This window comes from Stenella coeruleoalba, assembly GCF_951394435.1.
Source record: "Stenella coeruleoalba genome assembly, chromosome: X".
Taxonomy (NCBI): Eukaryota; Metazoa; Chordata; class Mammalia; order Artiodactyla; family Delphinidae; genus Stenella; species Stenella coeruleoalba.
The window spans coordinates 15,023,074-15,049,025 of record NC_137152.1 but is presented as its reverse complement, the minus strand read 5'-3'; the positions used below and the strand labels follow the sequence as shown (position 1 = coordinate 15,049,025).

At 43.2% G+C, this 25,952-nt stretch overlaps 2 protein-coding genes across 14 annotated transcripts in view; both read left to right on the top strand.

Moving 5' to 3' along the window:
* The window catches only part of ADGRG2 (adhesion G protein-coupled receptor G2), a 131,664-nt gene extending 121,195 nt beyond the window's left edge, over positions 1 to 10,469 (top strand). For 3 of the 4 annotated variants that reach the window (XM_079910577.1, XM_079910575.1, XM_079910574.1), the window contains 5 exons: positions 89 to 188; positions 757 to 1,040; positions 4,179 to 4,280; positions 5,278 to 5,430; positions 8,722 to 10,469. In XM_079910577.1, the coding sequence (XP_079766703.1) occupies positions 89 to 188; positions 757 to 1,040; positions 4,179 to 4,280; positions 5,278 to 5,430; positions 8,722 to 8,906 (824 nt within the window). In that variant the 3' untranslated portion in view covers positions 8,907 to 10,469. Of the gene's footprint in view, positions 1 to 88; positions 189 to 756; positions 1,041 to 4,178; positions 4,281 to 5,277; positions 5,431 to 5,886; positions 5,952 to 8,721 lie in introns of those variants that run through there. The other variant, XM_079910576.1, reaches the window with a different exon arrangement.
* Positions 10,470 to 14,849: 4,380 nt separating this feature from the next.
* Positions 14,850 to 25,952, top strand: part of PHKA2 (phosphorylase kinase regulatory subunit alpha 2) — an 87,325-nt gene continuing 76,222 nt past the window's right edge. For all 10 annotated transcript variants that reach the window (XR_013825662.1, XR_013825663.1, XM_079910164.1 and 7 more), the window contains exon 1: positions 14,850 to 15,667. Coding sequence is in view for 8 of the 10 variants with exons in the window: in XM_079910164.1 (XP_079766290.1) it covers positions 15,590 to 15,667 (78 nt within the window). In the remaining 2 variants the exon portion in view is untranslated. The remainder of the gene's footprint in view (positions 15,668 to 25,952) is intronic.

The window sequence follows — 25,952 nt, the reverse complement described above, 5'->3', positions numbered from 1 at the left end:
AGAAGAAAATAGAACGTGATCTCTATTCTTTCTTCTCACCACCTTTGGTTATTAGAACTGTGTGTGACCAATGTTTCCCATCTTCCAGGGGTACCAGCTGTGGTTGTGACTATTGTCCTGATTATATCTCCAGATAACTATGGACTTGGATCCTATGGGAAATTCCCCAACGGGTCACCTGATGACTTGTGAGTACAAAGCCCCCCTCGGAATGTTAAGTGAACTGGAAAGCAGAATTCTCCAAGAAAATGGAGGCTCTAATCAGCATATCAACTGGCTCTCATCCTAATAAAATCCAGTAACATTTACAGCAGGCTTTGCAGTTATATATGTAATGAGATCAGCTAGTTAGAAAAGCCATGCTACTATGTAAGTATTAAAAAAATGAATTTGGAGGAAGTATTTCAAAAATACTTTTATAAGCCTCTGATAAAAATAAAATACCAGCTACACTATGTTAGTAAAGACTCATGGAATAGAGTTACTAGGATCTAAAGGGGATAAAATCTTTTAATGTCTTCAAAGAATATTTTTTAAATACTTTCAATCACCAAGTGTCCTAAAATAAACCCTCTTGGAGTTTTCCCCCTAGAGCTATAAATGGCTGTGGAGATCAGAGGTTTTATCTTTTTTTTCTCTTGTAATTGTAGGAAAATGTTTCAGTAAAACAATATAGATTCATTGTTATCATTTTCAACCATATTTCAGCAAAAAAAACCATAATATGTTTTCCCTGTTTTTTCCCCCCAATTCCAGTTGCTGGATCAACAGCAATGCTGTATTCTATATTACGGTTGTGGGATATTTCTGTGTGATATTTTTGCTGAACGTCAGCATGTTCATTGTGGTCCTGGTTCAACTTTTTCGAATTAAAAAGAAGAAGCAACTGGGAGCCCAGCGAAAAACCAGTATTCAAGATCTCAGGAGTGTCGCTGGCCTTACGTTTTTACTAGGAATTACTTGGGGCTTTGCCTTCTTTGCGTGGGGACCAGTTAATGTCACCTTCATGTATCTCTTTGCCATCTTTAACACGTTACAAGGTAAGCTCTACAGCACTAAATACACACTGAATGACCCAGTCGAACTGAAAAATATTGCTACTAAAGGTTAGAGTATCTGCAAAGTGGCTTACTTAGTAGCTTAAGATATAATCATGGAAAAACAGATTTAACTTTGAGAAAGGGTGCTCTGAGAGCCTTGGAAGAAAGGCTAAATTCGTTAAATTCAAGAAGTGGTCCTTTTTTCCTCCTTATCCATCACTACCTCCTGGGAGGGAACAAACATATCAAGGGGAACCTACCAGGGAACTGTTTCTGGGAGAGTCACTCACTCTTCCTTCACCTGGTTCCTTACCTTTTTTCCCTTTAACTTTTTTATTGAAGTAGAACATGCATACAGAAAAGTGCACATACCCATAAGTGTCCCCGTGAGGTCTCACCACTCTGACCTCCTAGGTCTGTGTTTGATTTGAAGACAATGATGAATGTGAAGTCAATGGCAGCAGCCTGGCCCAGTGCTTAATCCCACGCAGTTGCTCTGCCCTGACATGCAGCGGGAAGGGCAGGCTCTGTGTGTGACCCTTGACCTCGGAGCTTCCCCTTAGTTAATGAAGCCCAGCCGCAGTCATGTGGGAGCCCTCTTCCATTGTATTCTTTTTTTTTTTCCTTTGGTCTCATTGTATTCTTTAGGAAAGCAAATTACTCATTCTTCTAGATCAGCATTATAAAAGAGTTGTCAGCTGTGATTAATTTTTTTTCTTTTTTTGGTTGCGATGTGTCTTCGTTGCTGCACACGGGCTTTCTCTAGTTGCGGCGAGCGGGGGCTACTCTTCGCTGTGGTGCCCGGGCTTGTCTTGCTGCAGAGCACGGGCTCTAGAGTGCAGGGTCAGTAGTTGTGGCGCACGGGCTTAGTTGCTCTGCAGCATGTGGGATCTTCCCAGACCAGGGATCGAACCCATGTCCCCTGCATTGGCAGGCAGATTCTTAACCACTGTGCCACCAGGGAAGTCCCAGCTGTGATTAATTTTTCATGGACGCACTTTGGCATTAAAAGCGGAGCAGGCTAATAAGTTTACGTGTCCCTTGGTTTCCTTTTACTCCAAATCCTCTGTGTTGATGCCTTTAACTGCATTCTCATCCACTCGTTTTCATCTTTTGCTGGTGGCTTTTAGCTCCCAGAGCATTCTCCTGTAGTTCTTTCAGGCAATATAGTTCATTAACCTGAGATTGAATTCAAATGCCTAATTTGGCTACCGGTTCTTATTTTATTCGGAGGAAGCCAGTTAACGTGCTTGCTGGGTACATACAGTTGTTCATTTTTACCTACAATGTACAGTTCCTGAACTGGTATATCCAGGTGTTGGACAACTTATAAAAGTTTTATTTGCCAACAATGGCATGCTAAAAGTAAGAGACACTTATTTTAAAGAGAAAAAATATATGCCCAAATCACACTAATCGTAAACATGAAAGCAAGGTACCTCCCCTCGCATATTTACCGTGGAAACTGAACCTGCCTCTTTTTCATTTCCCTAGAATGACTTCTCATTAGAATATGAGTGGACAGAAAGCATGTATTGTTTCATTTATAAAAGGGAACTAAAGCCTAATTCACAGGGCTTTGGGGTTGATAAAAGGAGAGATGTATACAGGTTCTGATTTGGGCCTTGGGTACCCCCATTTTGATGTCTCCCCTAATGCAACCAAGTGTAGCTGCCCAGGGTGGCAGGTGGACAAAGGTGTGCAGTACTCGAGATATCAGTCTTCAGGCTGGGCACGTGTACCCTACTAGAGGCAAACCTGATATTTTAACATGAAGGTTTTAAAGCAGATAGCTTGGGGGCTGGGGAGAGGGAGAACTCAATTCGCCCATTCATTCTGCTAATATTTGTTCGCGTTCAAAGCCTTGGGGAGTGGTAGCGAGGGGGCTGTGTGGGGAGCCCTGCGCCTGCATGCAGTGGGGGGTGGAGGCAGAGCCTGAGGGCCTCTTCCCGTCTGTAGTGTTGTGGCCAGGACACCACTGGAGAATTTCCTTGAGCCTGTCACAGGGAGGCTGGAAGGTAGACAAGGCTATGGCTGCAGTGCCCCAGGCTTCGCAGGAAGGCCCAGGGAAGGGATATGGCTGTGGACTGGAGAGAAGCAGGGAGGGGTGTGAGACAAAGGAGGAGATGGCATTTGACAGAACTTGGAAACCGATTACGCATATGGAGGGACGGGGAGGTAGGAGCTGTGGACTGAAAGTAAAAAAGCACAGGGACTTCCCTGGTGGCCCGGTGGTTAAGACTCTGCACTCCCGATGCAGGGGCCCCGGGTTCAATCCCTGGTCAGGGAACTAGATCCCACCTGCCGCAACTAAGCCCTGGTACAGCCAAATAAATAAATATTAAAAAAAAAAAAAAAAGCACAATGTGAGAGCTGTGAGTTTCAATTTTCTTTGGGGGAATAGAGTCCGGGAGAGAGCCGCTCAGAAAGCTCTGAAGAACTGCTTCGAAGAGGTAAGGGGGGAGATCAGCATATGTGTGAGTTTGGAGAAGGGGTATGTACAGTCAAGCTCACATCTCGGCAGAAGGTTACTGCTTGTCACAAGGCACAGATATCTTAGTTAATGCTTTTAGTGCTTTTCTAAGTGTGGGAAGATGCAAGAAACTGGGTTCATAAAATTTTCTCCTGAAAATACCTAACCATCCGAAGGCCTTTTCTACCAGTTTTCCCTGAGCACAGAGCGCCTCATGCCTGATCTCCATCCTGAAACCCTTTTAGGGTGTGTTGAATGTCAGTGACTGCAGTGGCTTATGACTCGATCCTTGTAGAGCTGGATGGCCAGCAACATTCTTTAGTTGGCAGAGCCTAGGTCTGAGCTGGCATCCTGGGTAGATGGCTCGTAATTCCAAAGATAGGGAAGGCCAATGACAGGATGTGAGAGGTGAGACAGTGAGTTTAATTTTGGACATATGGAGTGATATTCTTTTTACAAGTATTTTTTTAATCTTACAAAGAGAGTCCTCCCAGGGTGCCTTTCGAGAGCAAACTTTCCCAGGACTTCGGGCTTTATTTTCAATCTGCAAAATTTCATTTTGCCTATGGCTGCCAAAGGTTTTATCTTTTGTGCAGAGTAAGCTCATGACATTCAAGTCTTAGTTTGGAATTCATTGTGTTATGTTTTTCCCCCCCTCCCCATAGGATTTTTCATATTCATCTTTTACTGTGTAGCAAAAGAGAACGTCAGAAAGCAGTGGAGACGGTATCTGTGTTGTGGAAAGTTACGACTGGCTGAAAATTCTGGTACATATTTACCTTACTTTTTCTCCTTCCCTTAAAGCTTGAGGAAAAGACTGTATAAGCTAAGATCCAAAGCAATTAATACCAAAGGAATATCGGGTCTGGAAATCAATGAATGGAGCCTGCTCGACACAAAATATCCATTGTGAACATTAGGGGAAAAAACCTAGTGAATTAAAAACCAATTACTCACATCTGGGAACTTAGTGAGCAATAGAATTAATGGCCTGGCTGCTTCCTGAATGAAGCAACAGTGAAATTTTTAGAATTCATTTCCTTTCGAGTGCATGCTTTCCATTTGTCCAAAGAAATTTTTAATATTTACCTCCCTAACTTTTTAAGTCTTGACTCAACCTTTTTTCCACAGGTCCTGGTTGTCAGTGACTTCATTTATTTGTTATTGGGCCAGACTTTATATATAAGCCTTAGCATACATTTGGTTATTTTGAAGTTATTTTCAGCTATGCCCTCCTGGGTTATAGAGCAAATAGCTCATTTTTAAGAAAATAAGAAAAACGAGGTACTCTTTGAAAATCTAAATTCCTTTTGCATAAATATTACCCATGAATACAGACTTTGCAGTATTGCAAAGATCTGGTTGCACAAGATTGGAAAATGGCAGTACCTAGAGTTCCATCATTTGCCTGGATTGAAGAGCCATTAGTCATCACAGCAGGTCGATTTGTGTTCTTGTGAAGACAGTCCTTGGCTCTGAAATATTACCTAATTCAGAGGATATTTATAGACACAATCAAATTAGCTTGGCCTTTAGTTCCCAGAGAACATAGGTTACTTTTAACCAGGCAGTCATTTAAAGGACGAATGTATACAGTCTTAAATGAAAATACATTTTATCACACCAACCTGTGAAATGTGGGATTCTCTGTAAGATCTGGAAGCGAGAGATCAGTTGCTTAGAATGAGTTATGCTGTGACCTGTCTCCTGCATCTGAGTTTCAACATTCTGCCCTGTTTTTCTGTAATGCTTACCCTACTGTAGACTGGAGTAAAACTGCTACTAATGGTTTAAAGAAGCAGACTGTAAACCAAGGAGTCTCGAGCTCTTCAAATTCCTTACAGTCAAACAGTAACTCCACCCAGTCCACCACGCTGCTAGTGAATAATGATTGCTCAGGACTCACGAGCGGAAACGGTACGTTATGTCTCAATATAGTATTTCTCAAGCTAGTGCTTGTTGTATTAAAGCACTTTTATCCTTTACTGGCATTTTTGCTAAGCAAAGCGTATAATTACATGTATGACTAGTGGATCAAAATGTGGTTCCCTTATAAAAGAGAAAGTTTATTAATCCAAGTTCATTCATTTTAGAGCAGTTTTTTTTTTTTTTAAGATTTAGGGGTTGTTTTTTTTTTTAAAGATTTAAGTTGTCACGATGGGAATTGATGACGACCTAAAAGTTTTAATGTGGCAAATCCTGACTTAAGTACTGCCCAAAGACTTCAGTCCTATGCTGTTTCTGTGCAAGCAGTACCTAAAATACTCAGTAAGACTACATCAATTTTTTAGTATATCTATAATTATACACATCTTCAACACTTTTAAACCTGCCTATTTTTTGCTTGTCATGTTTGTTCATTCTTTTCCACAGCGTGGCTGCCTTGTGACAGTGCCCAAATCCCCATGAATATATCAAATACTGGAAGATGAATTGTGACCTGTATTGGTGACTATATATGTCTCCAATATACATACAGATCATTGCTGCTGTGCCTCCTTTACTCATTAATTCTGACATTTCTAGCTAGAACTTCCATTACGTTTTCTTTCTTTCATAAGACTGGGCAGTTCATTTCTCATAAAAACTTATCTGTTTCTCTCTTCTTTGGCTTCTTAATATGTCTTTTGCATTTTTATAAAAACTTAAATTCTGCTGGTATACTTTCTCCTTTCCTGGAGAATTTGCCTTTACTTATCATTTTAGAATATTAGTTATTTGCATGACAAATTCAGATAAATTTGTGAGAAGGTTCATATACTTACCAGATAATTTTCTAGCCTCCCAAAGGTGGGAGGTCCTACTGGTTTGTATAGACTTTTAAGATACAAGAGGAGGGACTTCCCTGGTGGCGCAGTGGTTAAGAATTCACCTGCCAATGCCGGGGACACGGGTTCGAGCTCTGGTCCGGGAAGATCCCACATGCCGCGGAGCAACTAAGCCCGTGTGCCACAACTACTGAGCCTGTGCTCTAGAGCCCACGGGCATCGCAATGAAGAGCAGCCCCTGCTCGCCACAACTAGAGAAAGCCCACGTGCAGCAATGGAGACCCAACGCAGCCAAAGATTAATTAATTAATTAAAAAAATTGTTTTTAAATAAATAAAATACAAGAGGAGGTCTCTAAATGAAGGTTTCTCAACCTCGGCACAGTTAACATTTGGGGCTAGATAACTCTCTGTTGTGGGGCCTGTTCTGTGCATTTGAGAGTGTCTAGCAGCACCCCTGGTCTCCACCCACCAGGTACCAGTAGCACCCAGCCGTTCACCGCCCCCCCCAGCTGTGACAACTAAAAATGTCTTCCAGTATTGTGGAATGTTCCCTGGGGAATAAGATCGCCCCGCCCCCCAGTTGTTGAGAACCATTGCCGTATCAGATGAGAAACAGTTGCCATGGGGCCTTAGCTCTTTATTGTAGATACCAGAGGGAGAGCTGGGCTCGGTGCCAAGTTGCTATAGCGGGAGTGACTCAGTGCAGGTAAACAGAGTAGAGGCAGTGGCAGTCAAGGCTGATTCATAAGTTAGTGGGAGAAACCGAGTTCAAAGTAGAGAAATCAGAGGTGTGAGCTGAGTCATCAAGATCCCTCAGAATCACAACGTATCAGTCAAACCTACTGGTTTGGATAGAAGTGTTTGGGGCTCCTAAAGCCATACTTTTCCATATTCTAGAAAGAACTCAGAGACGAAGCCTCACTTGCCTAGCCTGCCAATATGCTGCCATCCTTCGGGGAATCGGATTGAATGGAGGCAGCACATTTTGCACAACTGTTTGACGTGGCTGACTTCGCACCGCTATTTTCCATGGCTGACAGTGAGGGCGGGGTACATTTTAGGTCAACAAAATGGCCACGTGTTTAATACCACATAACCTGCACATCAGGATCTGGGATGGATGACAGAAAAAGAAGCTGGAAGTTTAACGGTTTGTTTATTATACCAGGTCAAATTGTTCCTGCACAAGAATGTCCTCGAACCAAAATGCCTAAATCAGAAGAGCAGCCTCGGACAGTCACTTGCCCATCGCTATGCCCAGAGGTGGAGCTGTGTTAGCCACATCCGTCACCTAGTGTGTGTGAATACTACCTATTTCAGTTATGCCTTGGAGGCTTGGCTACTAGCAGCCATGTCACTCAGTACACAGGGCCACAAGCTCACAGCTTGGAAGAGACATCACATGTTGACTCTTTCGCTTCTGAGCCATGTAACCTTAAGCAAAGCACTTACTTTCTGACACCTTAGTTCCATCGTCTGTGAAATGGGGATAATAATAGCACTCATCCCGTAGGGTAGTAAATGAGATAATTCTTATAAAGTTCTCAGCACTGTCATTATTAGTATAATTATGGCATGAACTAACAGTTGGGCTTATTATTCAGCTTTCTACATTGTCTTCAAATGGTGTAACGGTCAAAAAGATGGTGCCAAGGAGCTAGAGGATCTCAGCAGCTGTGCCCACCCCACCCCCGCCCACACACACACAATTCAGGGCCTGCCTGGGATTGGGGAGGCCCACCTGCTCCCTGGCCTGGACTCTGAGGTTGGACTCTGTTGTTTCCTCCTGGGAATCAGTCTTATCCTGATTTAGTCAGAGGGGCTGGTTTAGTGTATGAGAGATGATTTTTTTTCTTGCCAGGACTGTTGTCACTCTGGGTTTCTCTGGTACAAAGTTTTACTTTATAGGAATCTTAGGGAACTGAGAACCTTGTGAGGGATCTCTGCTAACCTCTGGGAGAGACCAGAATATTACCTTAAGTTAAATTATACATACGCTACTACTTGAAGGCAATATATGTTCAACCAGAGTTAGGAAATGGGCCTTTTAAAATGAAAAGCATTGCTTTGCTTCATATTTTGACCGTTTCATTTAAAAAAAGCTGCCATAGAGAGCTGGTTTCTGAATCATTCTCCAATTTGTTTTGCTTACTTTGAGTGGTCTTAGGAAAGGAATGAAAAGTAAATAAAATATGACAATATATCAGACTTTTTTTAAAAAAGGACATGCTCTACATGTGCATACTTAAGAATAAAGTGACGTTTGTTTATTTTGAAAATGCTTGCTATAGGAGCAGTTCCACGTGTAGATGTATTTCTGATGTATCTGTGGGGAGGAAGGTGATCTCCGCGTCCTACTCTTCCGCCATCTTCTCCTGTCCCCTGAAAATGCTTTCTGTGGATACTTTATGACGCTGATTTTGTTTTTCCTCATACAGCGAATGCTTCTACCGAGAAGAATGGTTTTTCTTTCAGTCTTCAGAATGGAGACGTGTGCCTCCATGATTTCACTGGAAAACAGCACATGTTTAATGAGAAAGAAGATTCCTGCAATGGTAAAAACCGTATCGCTCTAAGAAGGACTTCAAAGCGGGGAAGCTTACACTTTATTGAGCAAATGTGATTCCTTTTCCTAAAATCAAAGCATGTTGCTTGACAGTGTGAAAATGTCCAATCTTATTTTTTACACAATGTGAGTTGTATGAAAATCAACTAATTTTATACTCAGCAGCTTCTGGAGGAGCATAAGCTAATTGAGCGCAATGGTTGCTATTGGAAGAGGAAACCAAGACGTTATACCATGGTTCTTAGACATTTGTGATTTGGTTTCTCATCCTTCATTTTAAAAGAAGACTGGTTTTAAACAACACACTAAGAATAAGACTCATTTTTAAAAAATCAAAGTAGTTCATTTCCAGCCCCAGTTAAAGATGCTAAGTTATCTTTGATAACATATGAAGCCACTGTTGGCTTCAGCCTGTTGGTGAGTTTCGTCGTGCATGCCTTTGTTGTAAATAAGATAAATTCTAGTGACCCACATGTCAAAAATCTTACTTCTCCATTTTTGGTATTTATTTTCTACTGTGTAAATTTCTTTCTTTGTAGAATCACGGTTGTGCTGTTGTGTCTAATGTGATAATTCAGAAAATCCTTGCTGATTCAGTGACCTCTAAAGCTCCTTTTGGAGATTATATGGGATGTGAAATACAGGAACTTCACTGAAATCAAGAAATAATGACGCCAGCCAGACTGGAAAAATGTAAGCAGATAGTGCCACAATTAGCTCATATAGTGCCTTGGAGTGAGTTAGAAAAAGGTGCCCCCACTGGGCAGACACAGCCCCATGGGCTCGTGATTTGGCAAACAGAATGAGGGCCATATTTTCGCCCCACTCACCCTCTTGGATGCACCGTTGTTCAGGGTGGCACCTGTACAACCGTACATAGCATCCGATACTGACACCCATCTCCTGACCTCTTCCCTAATCATCAGATTATGGGAGCTGCACCAAGGTGTTTAGCTGAATACCTTGGGCACCGAGAGGGAAGGAACTGTAATCTAGACCATATGGTAGAAAAATCATGATGTGGAAGCGATACATACACTGCCACTTCTCAAATCCCCAGAGCCTTTCAGAAGAGGGGAGTAGAGTAGGATTACTTTTTAAAAGAGATGTACATTAAAAAAAAATCATATTGCTGTTCTTTAAAAAGCAACTGCATGGTACTTTGTTGATTGCTATGACTGGTACACTCTGGCCCAGCCAGAGCTTTAATTATTTTTTTTTAAAGAATTGTCTTGATGAGTGTATAGTGACAAGGGGGAGCAGCTATTGGGAACAGTGAACTATCCTGCAATGCTATTGTTTCCATATGTATCAAACCCTGATTGGTCCTAGTCATAGCGAGTCTGTCTTGCTTCCTACCTACAACTGCTTGAGCAGTGCCTCAAGTATGTCCTTACTAGGAACATTTCAAAAACCTTTAGTTAGGTCTTTCGCCAAGGTTCCCTTGCATATATTTCAAGTGAATGTTGTATCCCAGACTAACCACAGTAATAACGTAATACACTTCTGTGAGTGCTGATTTGTCTTTGCAATATTTCTTCTCCGATTTATTTAATTGTCTTGTATTTATACGTTAAAATTGACAAAAATGTTAAAATTGCCAAAATAAATTTGCAGTTAAGCCCTTTAAGTTCGAGAACTTTCACAAAAGGAAAACATTTGTGATCTCTTTCCCTGGTGGTGGAGCTTGGAAGCGGTAGGACCACCCTGAGGAAGGCAACTCGACAGTAGCATCCTTTGGCAGGCGGCAGGCACGCTGTGACCGTGAAGTCGGAGCAAGGATTGTCCTGCCTCCCGCGATTGCTTTCTGAGGTCTCTTTTTCATTTTCCTCTTGCTCTTTCAAGATTATCTCTTTAACACACGTTGACATTGGCTCACACAAGCCCCAGATTTGGATCCCCTCCAAGTGTCTGCTTCCTCAGCATCAAACAGTAGGATTTCAAGAAGGTGAGGATCGGAACTGGGGTTTCTGGGGAGCTGATTAGCATATAGGAGCCACAAATGGGGAAAGCTGGCCTCAACTCCACAAGAGGTGTCTGAGCAATCTCTCCTTCCACGATGCTCAGTTGCCTCAAACATGTTGAGTACTAATTTGATGAGAGAGGTGGTGAGATACTCTAGATTTGGGGGTGAGATATCAGAAACCAAATCTCCCAAAGCAGATTATGTAAACAAAGTGTACACAAAAGGATACACAATGTCTGACAACCTTTAGGTCCTGCCCCCCACCCCTTATTTTTCCTATTGTGTTTTGTGTCTGGCTACAGTCCTTAAGCCAAATTCTCGTCTGTATTTTTACTTCAGACAGATAAGGGGCAGAACAGAGAGAATGTTCCTGAGAAGCACCCTCCTTTGGCTTTCAAATTGGTCCCACAATCTGAGACTCTACTGAAGGAGACAAAGGTGGTGGCAATATGAGGAGGCAAGGAGTATCACAACAGTGGCCAGTATTTGAAGGAGTATTTTCTCAGAACATTCGAGAATTTTTTTTTGTTTCGTTTTGTTTTTCCCCCAAAACGCTGCATTCATTAATCCCACAAAGTAACTCTGTTAACTTCAATGGACAGCATCATGATTGTTCTCAGTAAAAAGGGTGAAATGTCTTCACTGGAGATACTGGGTTGTGTCTAACGAGGTCACCTAGGAGGCAGGTTAGTTTGTTGAAGGTCATTTCCACAAAGAGCTAATTTACTGAACAAGCAATTTATCAGATGGACTAGTGCGTTGTCACTTTGTCTCCATAAGAGCATTTTACGGACTATTGAGTTTTTCTCTGCTTCAGCTCCTCGCTACTGCGGTTGGAGTCTGAAGGACGGGCAGGAGAAAGATAAGACTGAGTGGACATAAGAACATCATCTTGAACGGGAAGAATTCTTAGCAGTATATTCTTTTTTCTTTTCACCTTAGTCTCTAGGTACAGCATCAAAAAGTTGGGGTGGGGCTTCCCTGGTGGCGCAGTGGTTGAGAGTCCGCCTGCCGATGCAGGGGACACGGGTTCGTGCCCCGGTCTGGGAAGATCCCACATGCCGCTGAGCGGCTGGGCCCGTGAGCCATGGCCGCTGAGGCTGCGCGTCTAGAGCCTGTGCTCCGCAACGGGAGAGGCCACAACAGTGAGAGGCCCACGTACTGCAAAAAAAAAAAAAAGTTGGGGTGGACAAAAATTGAATACATTCTTCCAGAATGTGTTCTTTTAAATATATTTATAGGACTTCCCTGGTGGCGCAGTGGTTGAGAATCCGCCTGTCAATGCAGGGGACACGGGTTCGAGCCCTGGTCCGGGAAGATCCCACATGCCGCGGAGCAACTAAGCCTGTGCGCCACAACTCCCGAGCCTACGCTCCAGAGCCCGCGAGCCACAATTACTGAAGCCCAAGTGCCTAGAGCCCGTGCTCTGCAACAAGAGAAGCCACCACAATGAGAAGCCCGTGCACTGCAATGAAGAGTAGCCCCCGCTTACCACAACTAGAGAAAGCCTGAGCGCGGCGACGAAGACCCAATGCAGTCCAAAATAAATAAATAAATAAAAATAAAATATTTATAGATATATACCTCGCTGTGAAGAAATCTTATGCTCCCTGGCGTTTCTCTCTTTACCTCTCAGTCTCAAACTAGCTGCAGGAAGCTGGAGCAGAGATATATTCAGCATTCTTTAAAATATTGTGATAAAAAACAAAATGATCTCCAGTCAACTAAAATTAAATTGTCATAGAAATTATTTGGCAAATTGGCTATTTTCAGCAAATTAATTCAGAACGGACCCTCTCTTCTGTGTCAAAGATGGCGTGCTTTTCTTTAGAGTCAAAGACCTGAACCCTCCAAGAGAAACATTTGTTGGTTTCCACCTTGGATGGTGACATGTGGCTCCCTGGGAACTTCCTTGGCAGAAGCCCCCCACGGCAGGACAAGGGGCAGACCCTCTGGTTGGGGTCAGAGAAGTTATACATGGTGCTACCTAAGGGTCTAGTTTCAGACTTTCATCTTTATAAAGATCATGAATCAGCTTCAGAAACAACAGCATACCCCATCACATTCCATATCTGATTCTTAACAAACATTTGAGAAATGACTCGGAGATGGGTTTCTATTGGGACACAACCAGAGAACGTTTTCATGGATATAGGGACCAAGATATGGAGGTTTTATATCTCAGGGACATAGAAATCTAAGATATGAGTCTGATTTTTATATAGCAGAGCTTGTAGTCCAAAAAGCATCACTGAAATTTGCTTGGAGATTTAAAAGTTAAAAAAGTAATAGCCTTCCTTCTTTTTGGTTTTATTCCTGAATTTCAAGCTTATTGAAAAATACAGCTTATATGATAATATACATTAAAGCATAGACCAAAGCCTAAGAATGTAGGCTGGCTATGCACCAAAAGAGGTATATGTGTGTAGCAGAATTTACAAAGAGACCAAGAGACTGAAAATGTTTCTATCCTGGATGGAAATGTCAGGTAATATGTAAAGGTCATCAGTTATTTTCCCCTATGGCTACAAAATGGACCCTTGAAGAAGAACTCACTGTGAACAAAGGCAGCAATGAAAGGAAGCAATAATCCCAGCTTTTAGTTACAGTATATGTGAGAGTTCTGTAAGAGTACATATTCACATTCCAAGAGATTTAATGGTGATAACTTAATGTCTAGTTTTATTTACCCCTTGACCATAGCAAATTTTGCATGGAGGCGCATCACGTGGATTGCTGCATTATTTAAGAGCCAATAGTAAGAAAAAGTGAGATAATGGGTTTGGTGCTTTAGTCGAGTGACACAGATTCATGTTATGGAATTTTGAAAATGAACTTGGTTAAGGATGATACATAGGGGACCCAGCTGAACATGACTTATTTTCTTTCATTCATTCATTCATTCAGTACCAATTGAGCTACAACTACATGCTCAACACTGTACCAGGTAAGGTAGGAGATACCAAAACTGTTTCAATGAGTAACTTACAATCCAGTTAGAAAAACATGCCTCACGTGAAAACAATATGAGCAGTACATTGTTGTCAAATGATGATGGAACCAGCTGTGATTCATGAAGTACTTTCCTGTGAGCCAAGCATGGTGCTGACTGCTTTATATTCACCCTCTTGTTCAAAGCCACCCTAGGAGGTAGGTGCTATTATTATCCCCATTTTACAGATGAGAACATTGAATATCAAACAGCTAAAACATCCCAAAGCTCGCACCACTTGTAAATGGCAGAACTGGAATTTGAACTCAATTTGAACTGACTCCAAGACCTAAGTTCTTACTAAAGAAATTGTTATGGGAATTCAGAGAATGGGGAGGGCTAATAGAGAAGAGCCGAGCAGGCCCTTAAACCAAAGACAAGCTTCAGATAGGCAAGGAGGAGGAGGCCTACTGGGTCAAGCATACAGTAGATGCATGGAGACTAGCAAAGGGCTTGAGTTAAGGATATTAGCTGAGCTGTCCTCTGGAATTAATATGGGACCAGATTTTGGTGGAAAATGAATAGTGGGCAGAAGATTGTAAACACTGTGGGTAATGATAGGCCACCAGAAACTGTAATGTCGAGTTTCAAGTTGCAGGTCTGGAGATGGACTGCAGGCCAGGCTCGGTGAGCTTCTGCCAGGTGACTAGTGGCGAGGCCGCAGGCGCGGGGGGCAGCTGGGGGACCCTGCTCTGCCCCAGTCGCCCCCTCTCCTCTTCCCCCCTGGGCCCCACTACTCTACTTCCGCTCGTGGGCGCAGACGCGCCACGGGCAGGGCTACTATTATGGTCCGCGGAGGGGCGCCCAGGCAGCCGCAGTGGGCGGACCTATTTCTCCCACCTCTGGCGAGGTTGGCAACCCATTCCGGGGCCCTCCCCACGGCCGCTTAGGAAGGCAGCCTTACCCCCCGCCCGGAGTCAGTCCTTTATCTCCGCAGCTGCGAGCTTTCTGCTCCGCGACGGCGGATCTAGGGGCGGTGCTAGAGGGCGGGGCCAGGGATGGGGTTGTAAGCTCATCTCAGGGCTGGGCGGGGCCGCCAGCGACAGAGCGTGTTAGGCGCGTTCTGGGCCTCAGGCCCGGCTCCACGGATTCGGCTCCGCGCCGGGGGCGGGTCCGGGGGCGGGCCCGGGGCGTCCAGATGCCCGCGACGGAAGGACCTATTTCAACAGCCTCCGCTGAGGTCGACGGCCGGCAGGGAGATAAGGGGCTGAGAGAGGCAAACGTTCCCGCCCGGAGCCAAGTTCCCCGCTGCTCTCGGGGGCCACCTCGTTTTTCTTCCCCCACTGGCCGCGACTCGGAGGGTTCCGTTCCGCGGCGGGGGCGCGGCCGGGGACTGGGCTGTGAGTCTGCTGCGGCAGGCGGGTCGTGTAGAGTTCGCGGCCGGCCCCGAGGCCGTCTCGCGACAGCCCGAAGACAGAAAAGGCTCGGCGGGGGCATCGTCGCCCCACGCCCGGAACCCAGTTCCCCACTTCTCCCGCGGGGCCGCGAGAGACTCGCGAGCGTCGGAAGCGCTACGGACCTGGTCAAGGCGGGGCAGCCGTAGCGCCAGCCCCTTTCTCCTCCTCCGCGCCTTTCAGCAGTAAGAAACTCTAGTTGGCTTGCTTTCCAATCATAGTTTGGTTCTATCGTTTAAAAAAGTCCCTACCTCGTAACGCCGGGCTCCATCTCGAGAACTGACCGAGGCTGTGAGTGCTTGGGAACCGGCTCCGCTCGGCGGCCGCAGCCCAGGCGTCCCACCGCCTTGTAGCAGGTCGGACGCCGAGGCCCCGGAGCAACGCGGAGATGAGGAGCAGGAGCAATTCCGGGGTCCGCTTAGACGGATACGCGCGGCTGGTGCAGCAGACAATCCTGTGTTACCAGGTAAGGAGGAACCACCCCGAACTGCCATCTCGAGGCACTTATTCTCCTACCCAGCCCCCTCTCGTGTGCTGAGACTTTGCAGTTAAGAGGAAATTTCCTCTTTAAATCCGGTCCTTGCTGGCCGATGGTTACTCCCCACCCCGTCCACTTTACGAGCCAGGGGACCTAAGGGCTGTGCGGCTACACTGCACAGGATTCTTTGACCGCTGTTTGGGATCGAAGATAGAAGGAGCCCCCTGGGTGCCCTGGGTACAAAACGCGTCTTTCTGCATTGACTCTGCTGCTTTTGGATGGAAGGAGGTGTGTGTAGTTTGGACAGAGCACACTGAATGAGGATGGTGAGCTCTGGACTGCGAGGACAGTAGACGGGAGTGAAGAAACTCCTGAGGTGTGCATCCCACTCCGGCGTGTGTGGCGACTGCTGCTATTCTGCCCTTGAATTATCTTGTTAGAGACCCACCTGCGAGGGTCTTAGGGCTTACTCTGGTTGCCATTTTACAGATGAGAAAACTGCAGGCCAGAAAGGTTACTGCAGGTAGCAGGGTTAGACCCAGTGCAGGTCTTCTCCCAAGTTGGAGGGGATCTTCGAAGCTGCCCATGTAGTCTGAGGTATGGAATGTCTCCTGTTTTGTATTACCCGGCTAAAGTTATATCTGGGCCCATCATGTAAGACCACTGGACTATTTTTATTCCTAGTGAAGACAACAGCTATGTTGCTTGCCCTCCATCAACGGCAATTATTTATAGGAGCTCCATGTCAGAGAAGGAAGTGGCCTTCCAGGGTAGAGGCCTGGCCTTCAAGTTGGGAGCCGTGGTCACTCCCAAGCCACTGACCCTTTTCCCTATAGCCAATTTCACAGCCTTGTTTCTTCATTCAGGAGATATTTATTGTGTCCCTATTATGTGCAAGGCACTCTGTCAGGTGCTGGGCCTACAAAGAAGAATAAATACTTGTAGTGCAGTCAGATTTATGCGTAGGGAATAGGTCCAGAGTCCCTTGTCCGAAACTCCTGGGGTCAGATGTGGTTTGCAAGTCAGCAGTGTTTGGACTTTAGGAAGGTAATATACATATATATTCTCTAGTAACTGCAGTGAAGTCTAGGCAGCACCCTTAATCAAACACATTATTATTTTCCACATTGGAATATGAAGATTCACACTGAGTAGGAAAAGTAAAGACTGAAAGTAGTTTCACATCAGGTCACCTTTTGCTACCAAACGAGCTTGCTGCAAAATTATGAAAACACTTTAAATTTTCAGAGCATATTGGCTTTTGAAATTGCACATGAAGGACTGTGGTTCTTATTTTGGGAGCTTAGCCCAGTTTGGGGAGCAGGGAGGAGTCCTGGAAGAGACGATGTTCAAGCTAAGAACTGAAGAAGAAGTAGGCAGGCAAGTGGGGGGTGATTTTTTTTTTTTTTTTTTGCCTTCCTCTTTGGAATATATTATAATTACTTCTACAAAGTGTTTTAAAAATCCAAGTTGAAAATCCTGGCCCTTCATTACTGTGATGGAAGGGGCTTTAAGGAGAACTGATCAAGCTTGGTTCTTGTGTCACACCTGGGTTTGAATCTCTAGCTCGTCCTTCAACTACAGGTGTAACCGTTTCCCAGCCTCTCTGAGACTATGCCCTTATCTGTAAAATGAGGATATAAACACCTGTGATTACTGCCCAGTATGTTGTCTGCCCCCCGCCCCAGTAGGCAGTTAGCAAATAGTTGAGAGCTGTTGATGGTGTTACGATTTTGATATAGGCCACACATATCCAGGCCACAAGTCCTCGCCTCACCACCCTGGCCCAGGATGCTCTTTTTCCTGAAGGCCTTGATACAGCTACTAATTGCTTTCTGGTCTTTGAACATAATTATGTCTCCTCATGGATTCTGTGAGATCCTTAAGCACAGAGACCTCATCAGTTTCATTCCTTTTGCATCAAGCAGTGCTCCAGGCACATGAAAAGTACCCTTAAGTCCTTGTTGATAAAATATGTTCTGCAGACTCTGAGCCATCCTAATGACCCAGCTATTGATCCAAGCTTACCTTCCCTCAGGAGCAAAAGAACTGTCTTCCCATTAAAGCAAATCTGCAGCATTGGACTTTCCTCTCCAACATTTTAATGATTAAAAAAAAGTTGCCTGAGCCTTTAGTTGTATTTATTTTGGGGATAGTTCGTGAGAAGCCCTCATGTTTGCCCTGTTTTTCCCTTCCTGACTGCATAGTCAAGCTTTTCTGGTTAACCAGAACACTCCAAGTACGGTTCTGTTGGAAAATCCCGTGAGTCTGCACATGCAGAATCACTCCTTCCCACTTTCCCCCACCTCGCACCCATCCCGCCGCAACAGCTAGTTTTCACAGTTGTAGAGCCCTAACCCATTTAGGGCCTGGTCATCTTTTCTGAGTGATCTTAGGCAGGTCACCTGTCCACTGTGTAAGAATGAATGAGCAATTTTATGTTATGCATATTTTACCACAATAAAAAATGAATGAGCTGGACTCTGAATGAGTGGTTTCTAAAGTTTATACTATATTTCCCATCCCCTGTAGATAGGTGCAGATGTTTATGAGGCAGTTTTCATTGTCAACTGGTACAAGGCTGACCTCTTTCTGATTTGTTCGGTTTTTTTTAAAGTATAGTTGATTTACCATATTAGTTTCAGGTGTATAACTTGGTGATTCAATAGTTTTATAGGTTATATTCCATTGAAAGTTATTATAAAATAAGGGCTATATTTCCCCATGCTGTACAAAATATCCTTGTAGCTTCTTGATTTTATACATAGTAGTTTGTACCTCTTAGTCCCCTACCCCTATCTTGTCCCTCCCCCCTTCCCTCTCCCCACTGGTAATCACTAATTTGTTCTCCATATCTGTGAGTCTGTTTCTGTTTTGTTATATTTGTTTGTTTGCTTTATTTTTTAGATTCCACATATAGGTGATAAAACACAGTATTTGTCTTTCTCTGTCTGACTTATTTCACTAAGCCTAATACCCTCTAGGTCCATCCATGTTGTTGCAAATGGCAGAATGTCATTCTTTTTTATGGTCGAGTAGTATTCCATTGTATATATACACCACATCTTCTTTATCCATTTATCTGTTGATGGACATTTAGGTGGCTTCCATATCTTGGCTATTGTAAGTAATGCTGCTATGAACATTGGGGTGCATGTATCTTTTCAAATTAGTGTTTTTGTTTTCTTTGGATATATACCCAGGAGTGGAATTGCTGGATCATATGGTAGTTCTGATTTTAGTTTTTTGAGGTCCATACTCTTTTCTGTAGTGGCCGCACCAATTTACATTCCAACCAGCAGTGTGCTAGGGTTCCCTTTTCTCCACATCCTCACCAACATGTTATTTGTGGTCTTTTTGGTGATGGCCGTTCTGACAGGTGTGAGGTGGTATCTCATTGTGGTTTTGATTTGCATTTCTCTGATGATTAGTGATGTTGAGCTTTTTAAGTTGACATCAACTTACATTGATTTCACTTGTTAGAAATCAGTGTTAAATATACCAAACTCGTAATTATTCTTTTGTTAGAGGCAATACTTTGTTCAGATCAGCTAGCACATCAACTAATTCCTTTTCCTGTGTCTGTGAAAGAGAATTTTTTCCATTAGTCATTTGCCAAATGTACTTACTGCTAAATAATAAAGATTGACAAAACCAAAAGCCAGTTTTTTAAAAAGAGTGATAAAAAGGCAATCACAATAGATGTAAAATTTTAAATTAACCAGATAATGGAAATTAATTTTTTAAAAATTTTAAAGATATATGTGATTTATAAGAGACAAACCTAAAACAGAGGATACTGAAAGTTTGAAAGTAATTAGTGAGACAAGATATACTAGGCAAATGCTAACCAAAAATAAGTTGGAGTAATTATATTGATACTAACATCAGACAGATAAGCTTTTGAAATTTAAAAGAATTCTATTAGGGATTAAGAAATGTTATTACTAGATGATAAAAGGATAATTCACCAAAAAAAATAGAGCAGTTTTAAACCCACAGAATACTAACAACATAGCTTCAAAATGTATAAAGAAAAACTTGACTTAATTGTTAACAAATCCATAACCATAGTGGGAGTTTTTAAATACCCTTCTCTCAGATACTAATAAAGCAGAGAAATAATTAGGACATAGAAAATTTGAACACTTCCCTAAGAAACAAACTTGATCAAGTAATACATACGTAGAATTCTGTGCCCAACCAGTAGAAAATACTTATTTGTTTCAACCTTGCAAAGTATATTTTTCAAAAATTGATGACAAATTAGGGTATAAAGGAAACCTCAAAAAATACTGAAGAGTCAACTTTATGCATACCACATTTTTTGACCAAAATGCAAGAAAATTAGCAATAAACAATGACTGCTAACGCCCCCCCCACCAAATATGTTTGGAATCCTACTAAGCCCACTTCTAAATATATTTAAACATAATGGATATGTACGTCATGAATATATACACACACATACATATATATGTACACATATGATGTCATGGATCTAAGAAGAAATTATAATGGAAATTATAAAATATTTAGAACTGAATAAAAACAAAGGCATTCCAAATACCAATTTATGGAATATAGCTAAAGTGGGATGTGAAGAGAAGTTTATATCCTGAAATGTATAAGAAAAGAAGAAAGATTTACAAATTAATGAACTCAAGTTGAGAAGAGGACAACAGAGTATACCCAAGGAAATAGATGAAAGGAAATAATAAAGATAAGACCAACAATTAATGTAATATAAAACAAATAATAAAGATTGACAAAATCAGAAGCTAGTTTTTTAAAAAGACTAATAAAAAGGCAAACTTCTGTCAGGGTTGATGGGGGGATGGGAAAAGGGACAAATAGACAATATTAGGAGAAAATGGAAAAATACTATGAACAATTTTGGGCAGTAAATTTGAAAACGTAAATGACAGTTTTCTAGATAAATGTTACCAGTGTTAAAGCAAGAAAAATTTACATCCTAATTAGACTATAACCATTAAAGAAAATTGAATGAGTGAAAAAATTCCTAGTCCAAGATGAGTTTATAGACTAGGACCAAGGAACATTTAGAGGTTTATTTATTCATTCATCTTTGAAGGCTAAGGAATTTGGCTTTTATTCTGAGTGGGAAGGGAAGCTGTGAGAGGGCTTTGAGCAGATGAGTGGCATCATCTGAATGATGTTTGAAAAGAATCACTCCACCGGTTGCATGGAATATAAGGTGTCAAGATGCACAACAGGGCGACCAGTTAGGAAGCTTCTGCAATTGGAGCATGATGGCTCAGGCAAGGGTGGTTGTAGTGGAGACAGATAGGAATGGTTGAGTTTGGGGAAAATTTCATAGGTAGAGACAGGTTTTACTGGTGGACTGAGTATATGATGTATGGAAAAAAGTCAAGAATGACTCCAAGATTTTTGGCTTGAGTAACTGGTAGGATGGAATTGCCTTTTACTGAGATGGGGAAGATTGTGGAGGAGCAAGTTTCTGGGGGAAGATAAGGAGTTTTATTAATTTCGAGGTGACCGTTAGACATCCAAGTGGAAATGGTAAATAGGCAGTTGAATATATGAGTCTAGAAGTCAGGGGAGAGGTTAGGGCTGGAGATGAAAATCTTGGAGCTGTTGGTACACATATATGTAATGAAAGATAATGAGACTGGATGAGATCACAGGAGTGAGTTAAACAGAGAAGAGATGACATTTAAAGAGGAGCTTTCCAAAAATGGAGAGCTCCGGAAGATGAGGAGGGAACACCAAGGGAGACTGAGAAGCAGCAGATGAGGAAGGGGGAAAACCAGCCAAGGGTGGTTGTCGTCCTAGAAGCCAAGTGAGGAAAGTGATTCAAGGAGGAGTATCAGATGGGGGAAAGACTAATAATGGGTCAAAGACAAGTAGCAACAAGACTGAGAAGTGACCATTAGATTTAGCGGTGTGGAAGTTGTTGGTGATCTTGTCATGCAGTTTATGTGAGTATTAGAGGCAGAAATTGGTTGAGGGGAGCTCGAGAAGGGAAGAACAAGAGCTAAAGATCGCGTTGAAACGATTCTTTTGAAGATTCTGCTGTAAAGGAGAGCAGTGGTTGGGTGGAGATGTGAGCTTGAGAGGGGTTTATTTGAGAAATTATATATCTGGTAGAAATGATCCAGTAGATAGGGAAAAACTGATAATGCAAGAGTGAGAGTGGGAATTACTGGAGCAGAGATAGTTTATCCATCAAAACAAGAGGGAAGGCAGGGTACGCGGGCTCAGTGTTCTCTTTTGATGGCTTCTGCTTTCTCAGTGAAACACAAGGCACCGTCATTAGCCGAGAGTGAAGTTGGAGAGGAGTTATCAGAGGTTTGAGGAGAGGGGAGAAGGTTTGAAATTGTCCTTTAGGAGAAGAAGGGAATGGATGGTCCAGGGATTTCTAGCATGATTGTTGGACAGCATTAAGGGTCCTTAATTTCAAGCAAGTTCAACCAGTATGGCTGTGTTTTTTTTTCCAGCTGCGCAGGTGCACCCCCAGCGGTAGGCAAAGAGTCACATTTAACCAGAGCTTGGGTTTTTGCGTGGTGACTACAATGGAGTGAGAGAGGGGCAAGAGATTAACAGATAACCCCTATCTTAAATAAACTGTTTCAGATAAAAGATAAAGAGGGATAACTACCAACTCCTTTTATGTGGCCAATATCCCAAGATACCATAGTCAAACAAGACGTAATGAGAAATATTATTTATGGAGGAAATTCACTTATAAATATTGATGCAAAAATATAAAGTAAATTATTAATAAAATGAAGCCAGCAATGTATTAAAAATACAGCATAATCAAGTAAAGTTTATGTCAGTAACACCAGGAAATTTTCTTTAAGAAAATCTATTAATATAACTTACCATATTAATAAAGGAAAAAAAGCCTTCAACTTTATCTGTAACATTTTATTTCTTTTTTAAAAAAGGAAGGAATTTGTACCGTTCCTTCATGGTGGAATGCTTTCATTTGTTGGATCTGAGTGATGGGTATTGGTTATATTGTTCTCTCTGCTTTCCTGTATGTTCGAGATTTTATTAAGTTGTAAAAATTAAGGCCGTATTAATAAACATAGTCTAGGAGTAACCCAGGAGTCAGCTTGGATTTCTTCTTTTCCCTCATGCCCCACCAAAAAGTGAGAGAATGTCCTAATGAATTAGATCACCAAAATCTCTCTGCGCTCCACCCACTTCTGTCCCTGTCCACTGCCCCCACCCGAGTCCAGGCCACCATCATCTCATGCCTGGACTGCCCCTCTAGCCTCCTGATTAGTTCCTTGCTTCCACTCTTGGCCCCTCCTCCCCAGCAGTAAGCAACCTTACATCAGGCACCAGACTACACTGCTCTCCTGCCTACAACTTGCCATGGCTTTCGTCACTCCTAGAATAAAATGCAGAGTTCTATCAAACTTTGCAGTCCAGCTGCAGCCTAGCTCACCAGCTTCTCACGCACCATCAGTGGTGTGCTGGTAAATGCTTAACAGCTGGCTCAGCTGACTTGAAAACGTGACTTTGTCAAGAGCCATACCAGGAGGGAGAAAATGAGAGAAAACCGCCCCAATCTCTCATGCCCAACAGCAAACTCTTGATCTTTCCCAACAAATCTGGGTACCACCACCCATTTGGAGCCCCAAGTCAGCAACCCAGGAGTCTTTTTGGTCCCTTCTTTCTTCCTTTCCCACCTGTATCTATTCCATCACCAAGCTTTGCTGATTCTATCTCCTGAACGTCTCTCGAATCCATCTGCTGCTTCTCCTCTGCTCTACCGTCACCGCCCTCCTTGTCTAAGCTGCCAGCCTTGCTAGTCTCTACCCCGGTACTAGCTTCCCAGCCTGTTTTCTCTCTGCAGCTACTCTCAGTCCCCTCCCGGTATTTCTCCTGACTGCAGCCAAAGTGGTCTTTTCCAAAGCAGGTATGCCCTCCTGCTGCACCCTCACTCTGGGTAACATCTTAACCTCTCTTCCACCCCGGCTCCACCGGGGGAGCCCTCCCTCCCCTCCCTCCTTGATGCCCTCACAGCATGACACACATCCCCTTTGCTGCACGTAACCGAGTTGGAATTTTACATCTATTTGTGTGACTTAAAATGAATGAATTCCCACTAGGCTATAAAGTCCGCTGCACAGGACCAAGGATTTCTTTTTAATTACCATTTTGTCCTTAGCACTTAGTGTCTGGCAGTTGTAGAGATTTTAAAAACAGTTGTTGATTGAATGAATAAATGAATGAATTAAAATGCTTAAACCACATAGTCTGTGTGCTGTAGTATGTGCAGTTAACAAATGACCACTGCTCTTGTTATTATTATTCGTCAGACCTCTACCATACAACCATCATTTGGGGATTCTTAGAACCTAATTGTATGTCCATAAAAAGAGACTGGGCCAGAGTTGCTGCAACCTATCCGTTGTCCTTAGTTCAGTTTAATCTAGCAGGAATTTATTTAATAGTCAAGATGGGAATGAGAACAGTTGTGGGCCAGGGCATACACAAGCATTCCCAGCAGCCCTGAGTCCAAAAAGGGCAGAAATGACATTTTTCGTCCGTAGTCAGAAAGGGACTGTCTGACAGATGGTTGTCTGGTCTGTGTGTCGAAGATTCGAGAAAGAGAGCACTTGATAGATAACCTAGTATCAACCCCAGCCCTGCCTTCTGCCATCTCCCACTTCAGTTCTTTTTAGGTGCAGCCAGGAGGGGGGCTTTTGCTGTGCTCTTTTCAGGACAGCCTTTAAATATTTTAGTGCCAGATAAAAACATTAGAGTAATTCAATGAAAAAAGTCCTTGAATCTTCCATTTACAAATAAAGGACCATAATAGACCCGTACGAGGGAAATCTCTCCCAAGTTTCGCAGGGATCTAAAAGGTCATGTAGATCACCTAATCTCCTTTTACAGTTGAAGAATACCAGCCAAGGGAGTTGAGGGGACCTTTTTCAAGGTCATCCGTTTGGTGAGCTGACAGCCCCGTGATAAGTGCTCCGTCTTGTTGGAAACAGGCCAAAGAGTAGAGATAAATACTTTAGACATACCAGATTGCTGCGAAATAAAGTTATTCACTAATAGAGTGAAGTAAATATCACATCTGCCTCATAATAGGTAGGGAGAACATAATGTTCATAAAATACATTTAGAGAAGTGTTCCTTAATCAAATGGGTTACAGACCCATTTGAGAATTTGATGATGGGTGAATATCTTATCTTCTCCTGGGAAAAATGCTCACATGAAAGTTCCAGGAGTCTAAGGACCTCCAGCTCCCTGCCCCCACAAAGCCCATCTATGGACTCCCGGAGAGCCCAGAGGCAGAGTGACAGGTGTGATGCCACCATGCTCTGAACCCGAACCTGATGGAATAAAAGTCATTGAAAATATCAAATGGTGACATTTGCAATTTTCCTGTTCAGGTGAAAGGTTACTAGTGTGGCACCCAGTAATCCCTTGATACCTGGGACTTCAGGCGTGGCCAGGAGGATTCTGACAGCCCTACTGAGTTTGAATGTGTTCTCTAAGTTTCCACAACACCAGGCTAAGGACTGATACCTCAAGCTAAGGAATTGGCAAGAGAGTCAAAGAATTAAAATCTCCTAAAAGAGTGGTAAAGTCATTTGCACATTTGATTGTAGCTGAGGGGCCCAGAATGGTTTCTGTGAAGTTTGAAAGTTTTAAGATGAGCACTGGGATCTGGAACGAAGCTAGAACAAAGCTAAAATGAAGTGGATGCCTGCAGCGCTTGGCCTCCGACCCAGTTTGTTTCCCTGTAAGCCATCACTCAGTCGTATGAGATGATACAGATGCGTCGGCCCAGGGCAGCTTGCAGCCTGTGCTTTATTTGTGAACCCAGAGGGGGAAATCTAATCGGCAGCAATTTAGAAAAAGACATCATTTGCAAGTGAAAATTGCACACCTGTGATCTCCTTAGGTAAAGCATGAGGCTGTTGCATGTTAGAGCTTAAATTTTCAACAGTATTCTCTGAAAGCTTGAGGTTTACATATCAAATTATGCAAAACCTATCTTTTTTTTTTTTTTTTTGCGGTGCGCGGGCCTCTCACTGTTGTGGCCTCTCCCATTGCGGAGCACAGGCTCCGGACGCGCAGGCTCAGTGGCCATGGCTCACGGGCCCAGCCGCTCCGCGGCACGTGGGATCTTCCCGGACCGGGGCATGAACCCGTGTCCCCTGCATCGGCAGGCGGACTCTCAACCACTGCACCACCAGGGAAGCCCGAAACCTATCTTTTAAACTAATGGAAAAGGGGCTTCCCTGGTGGCAC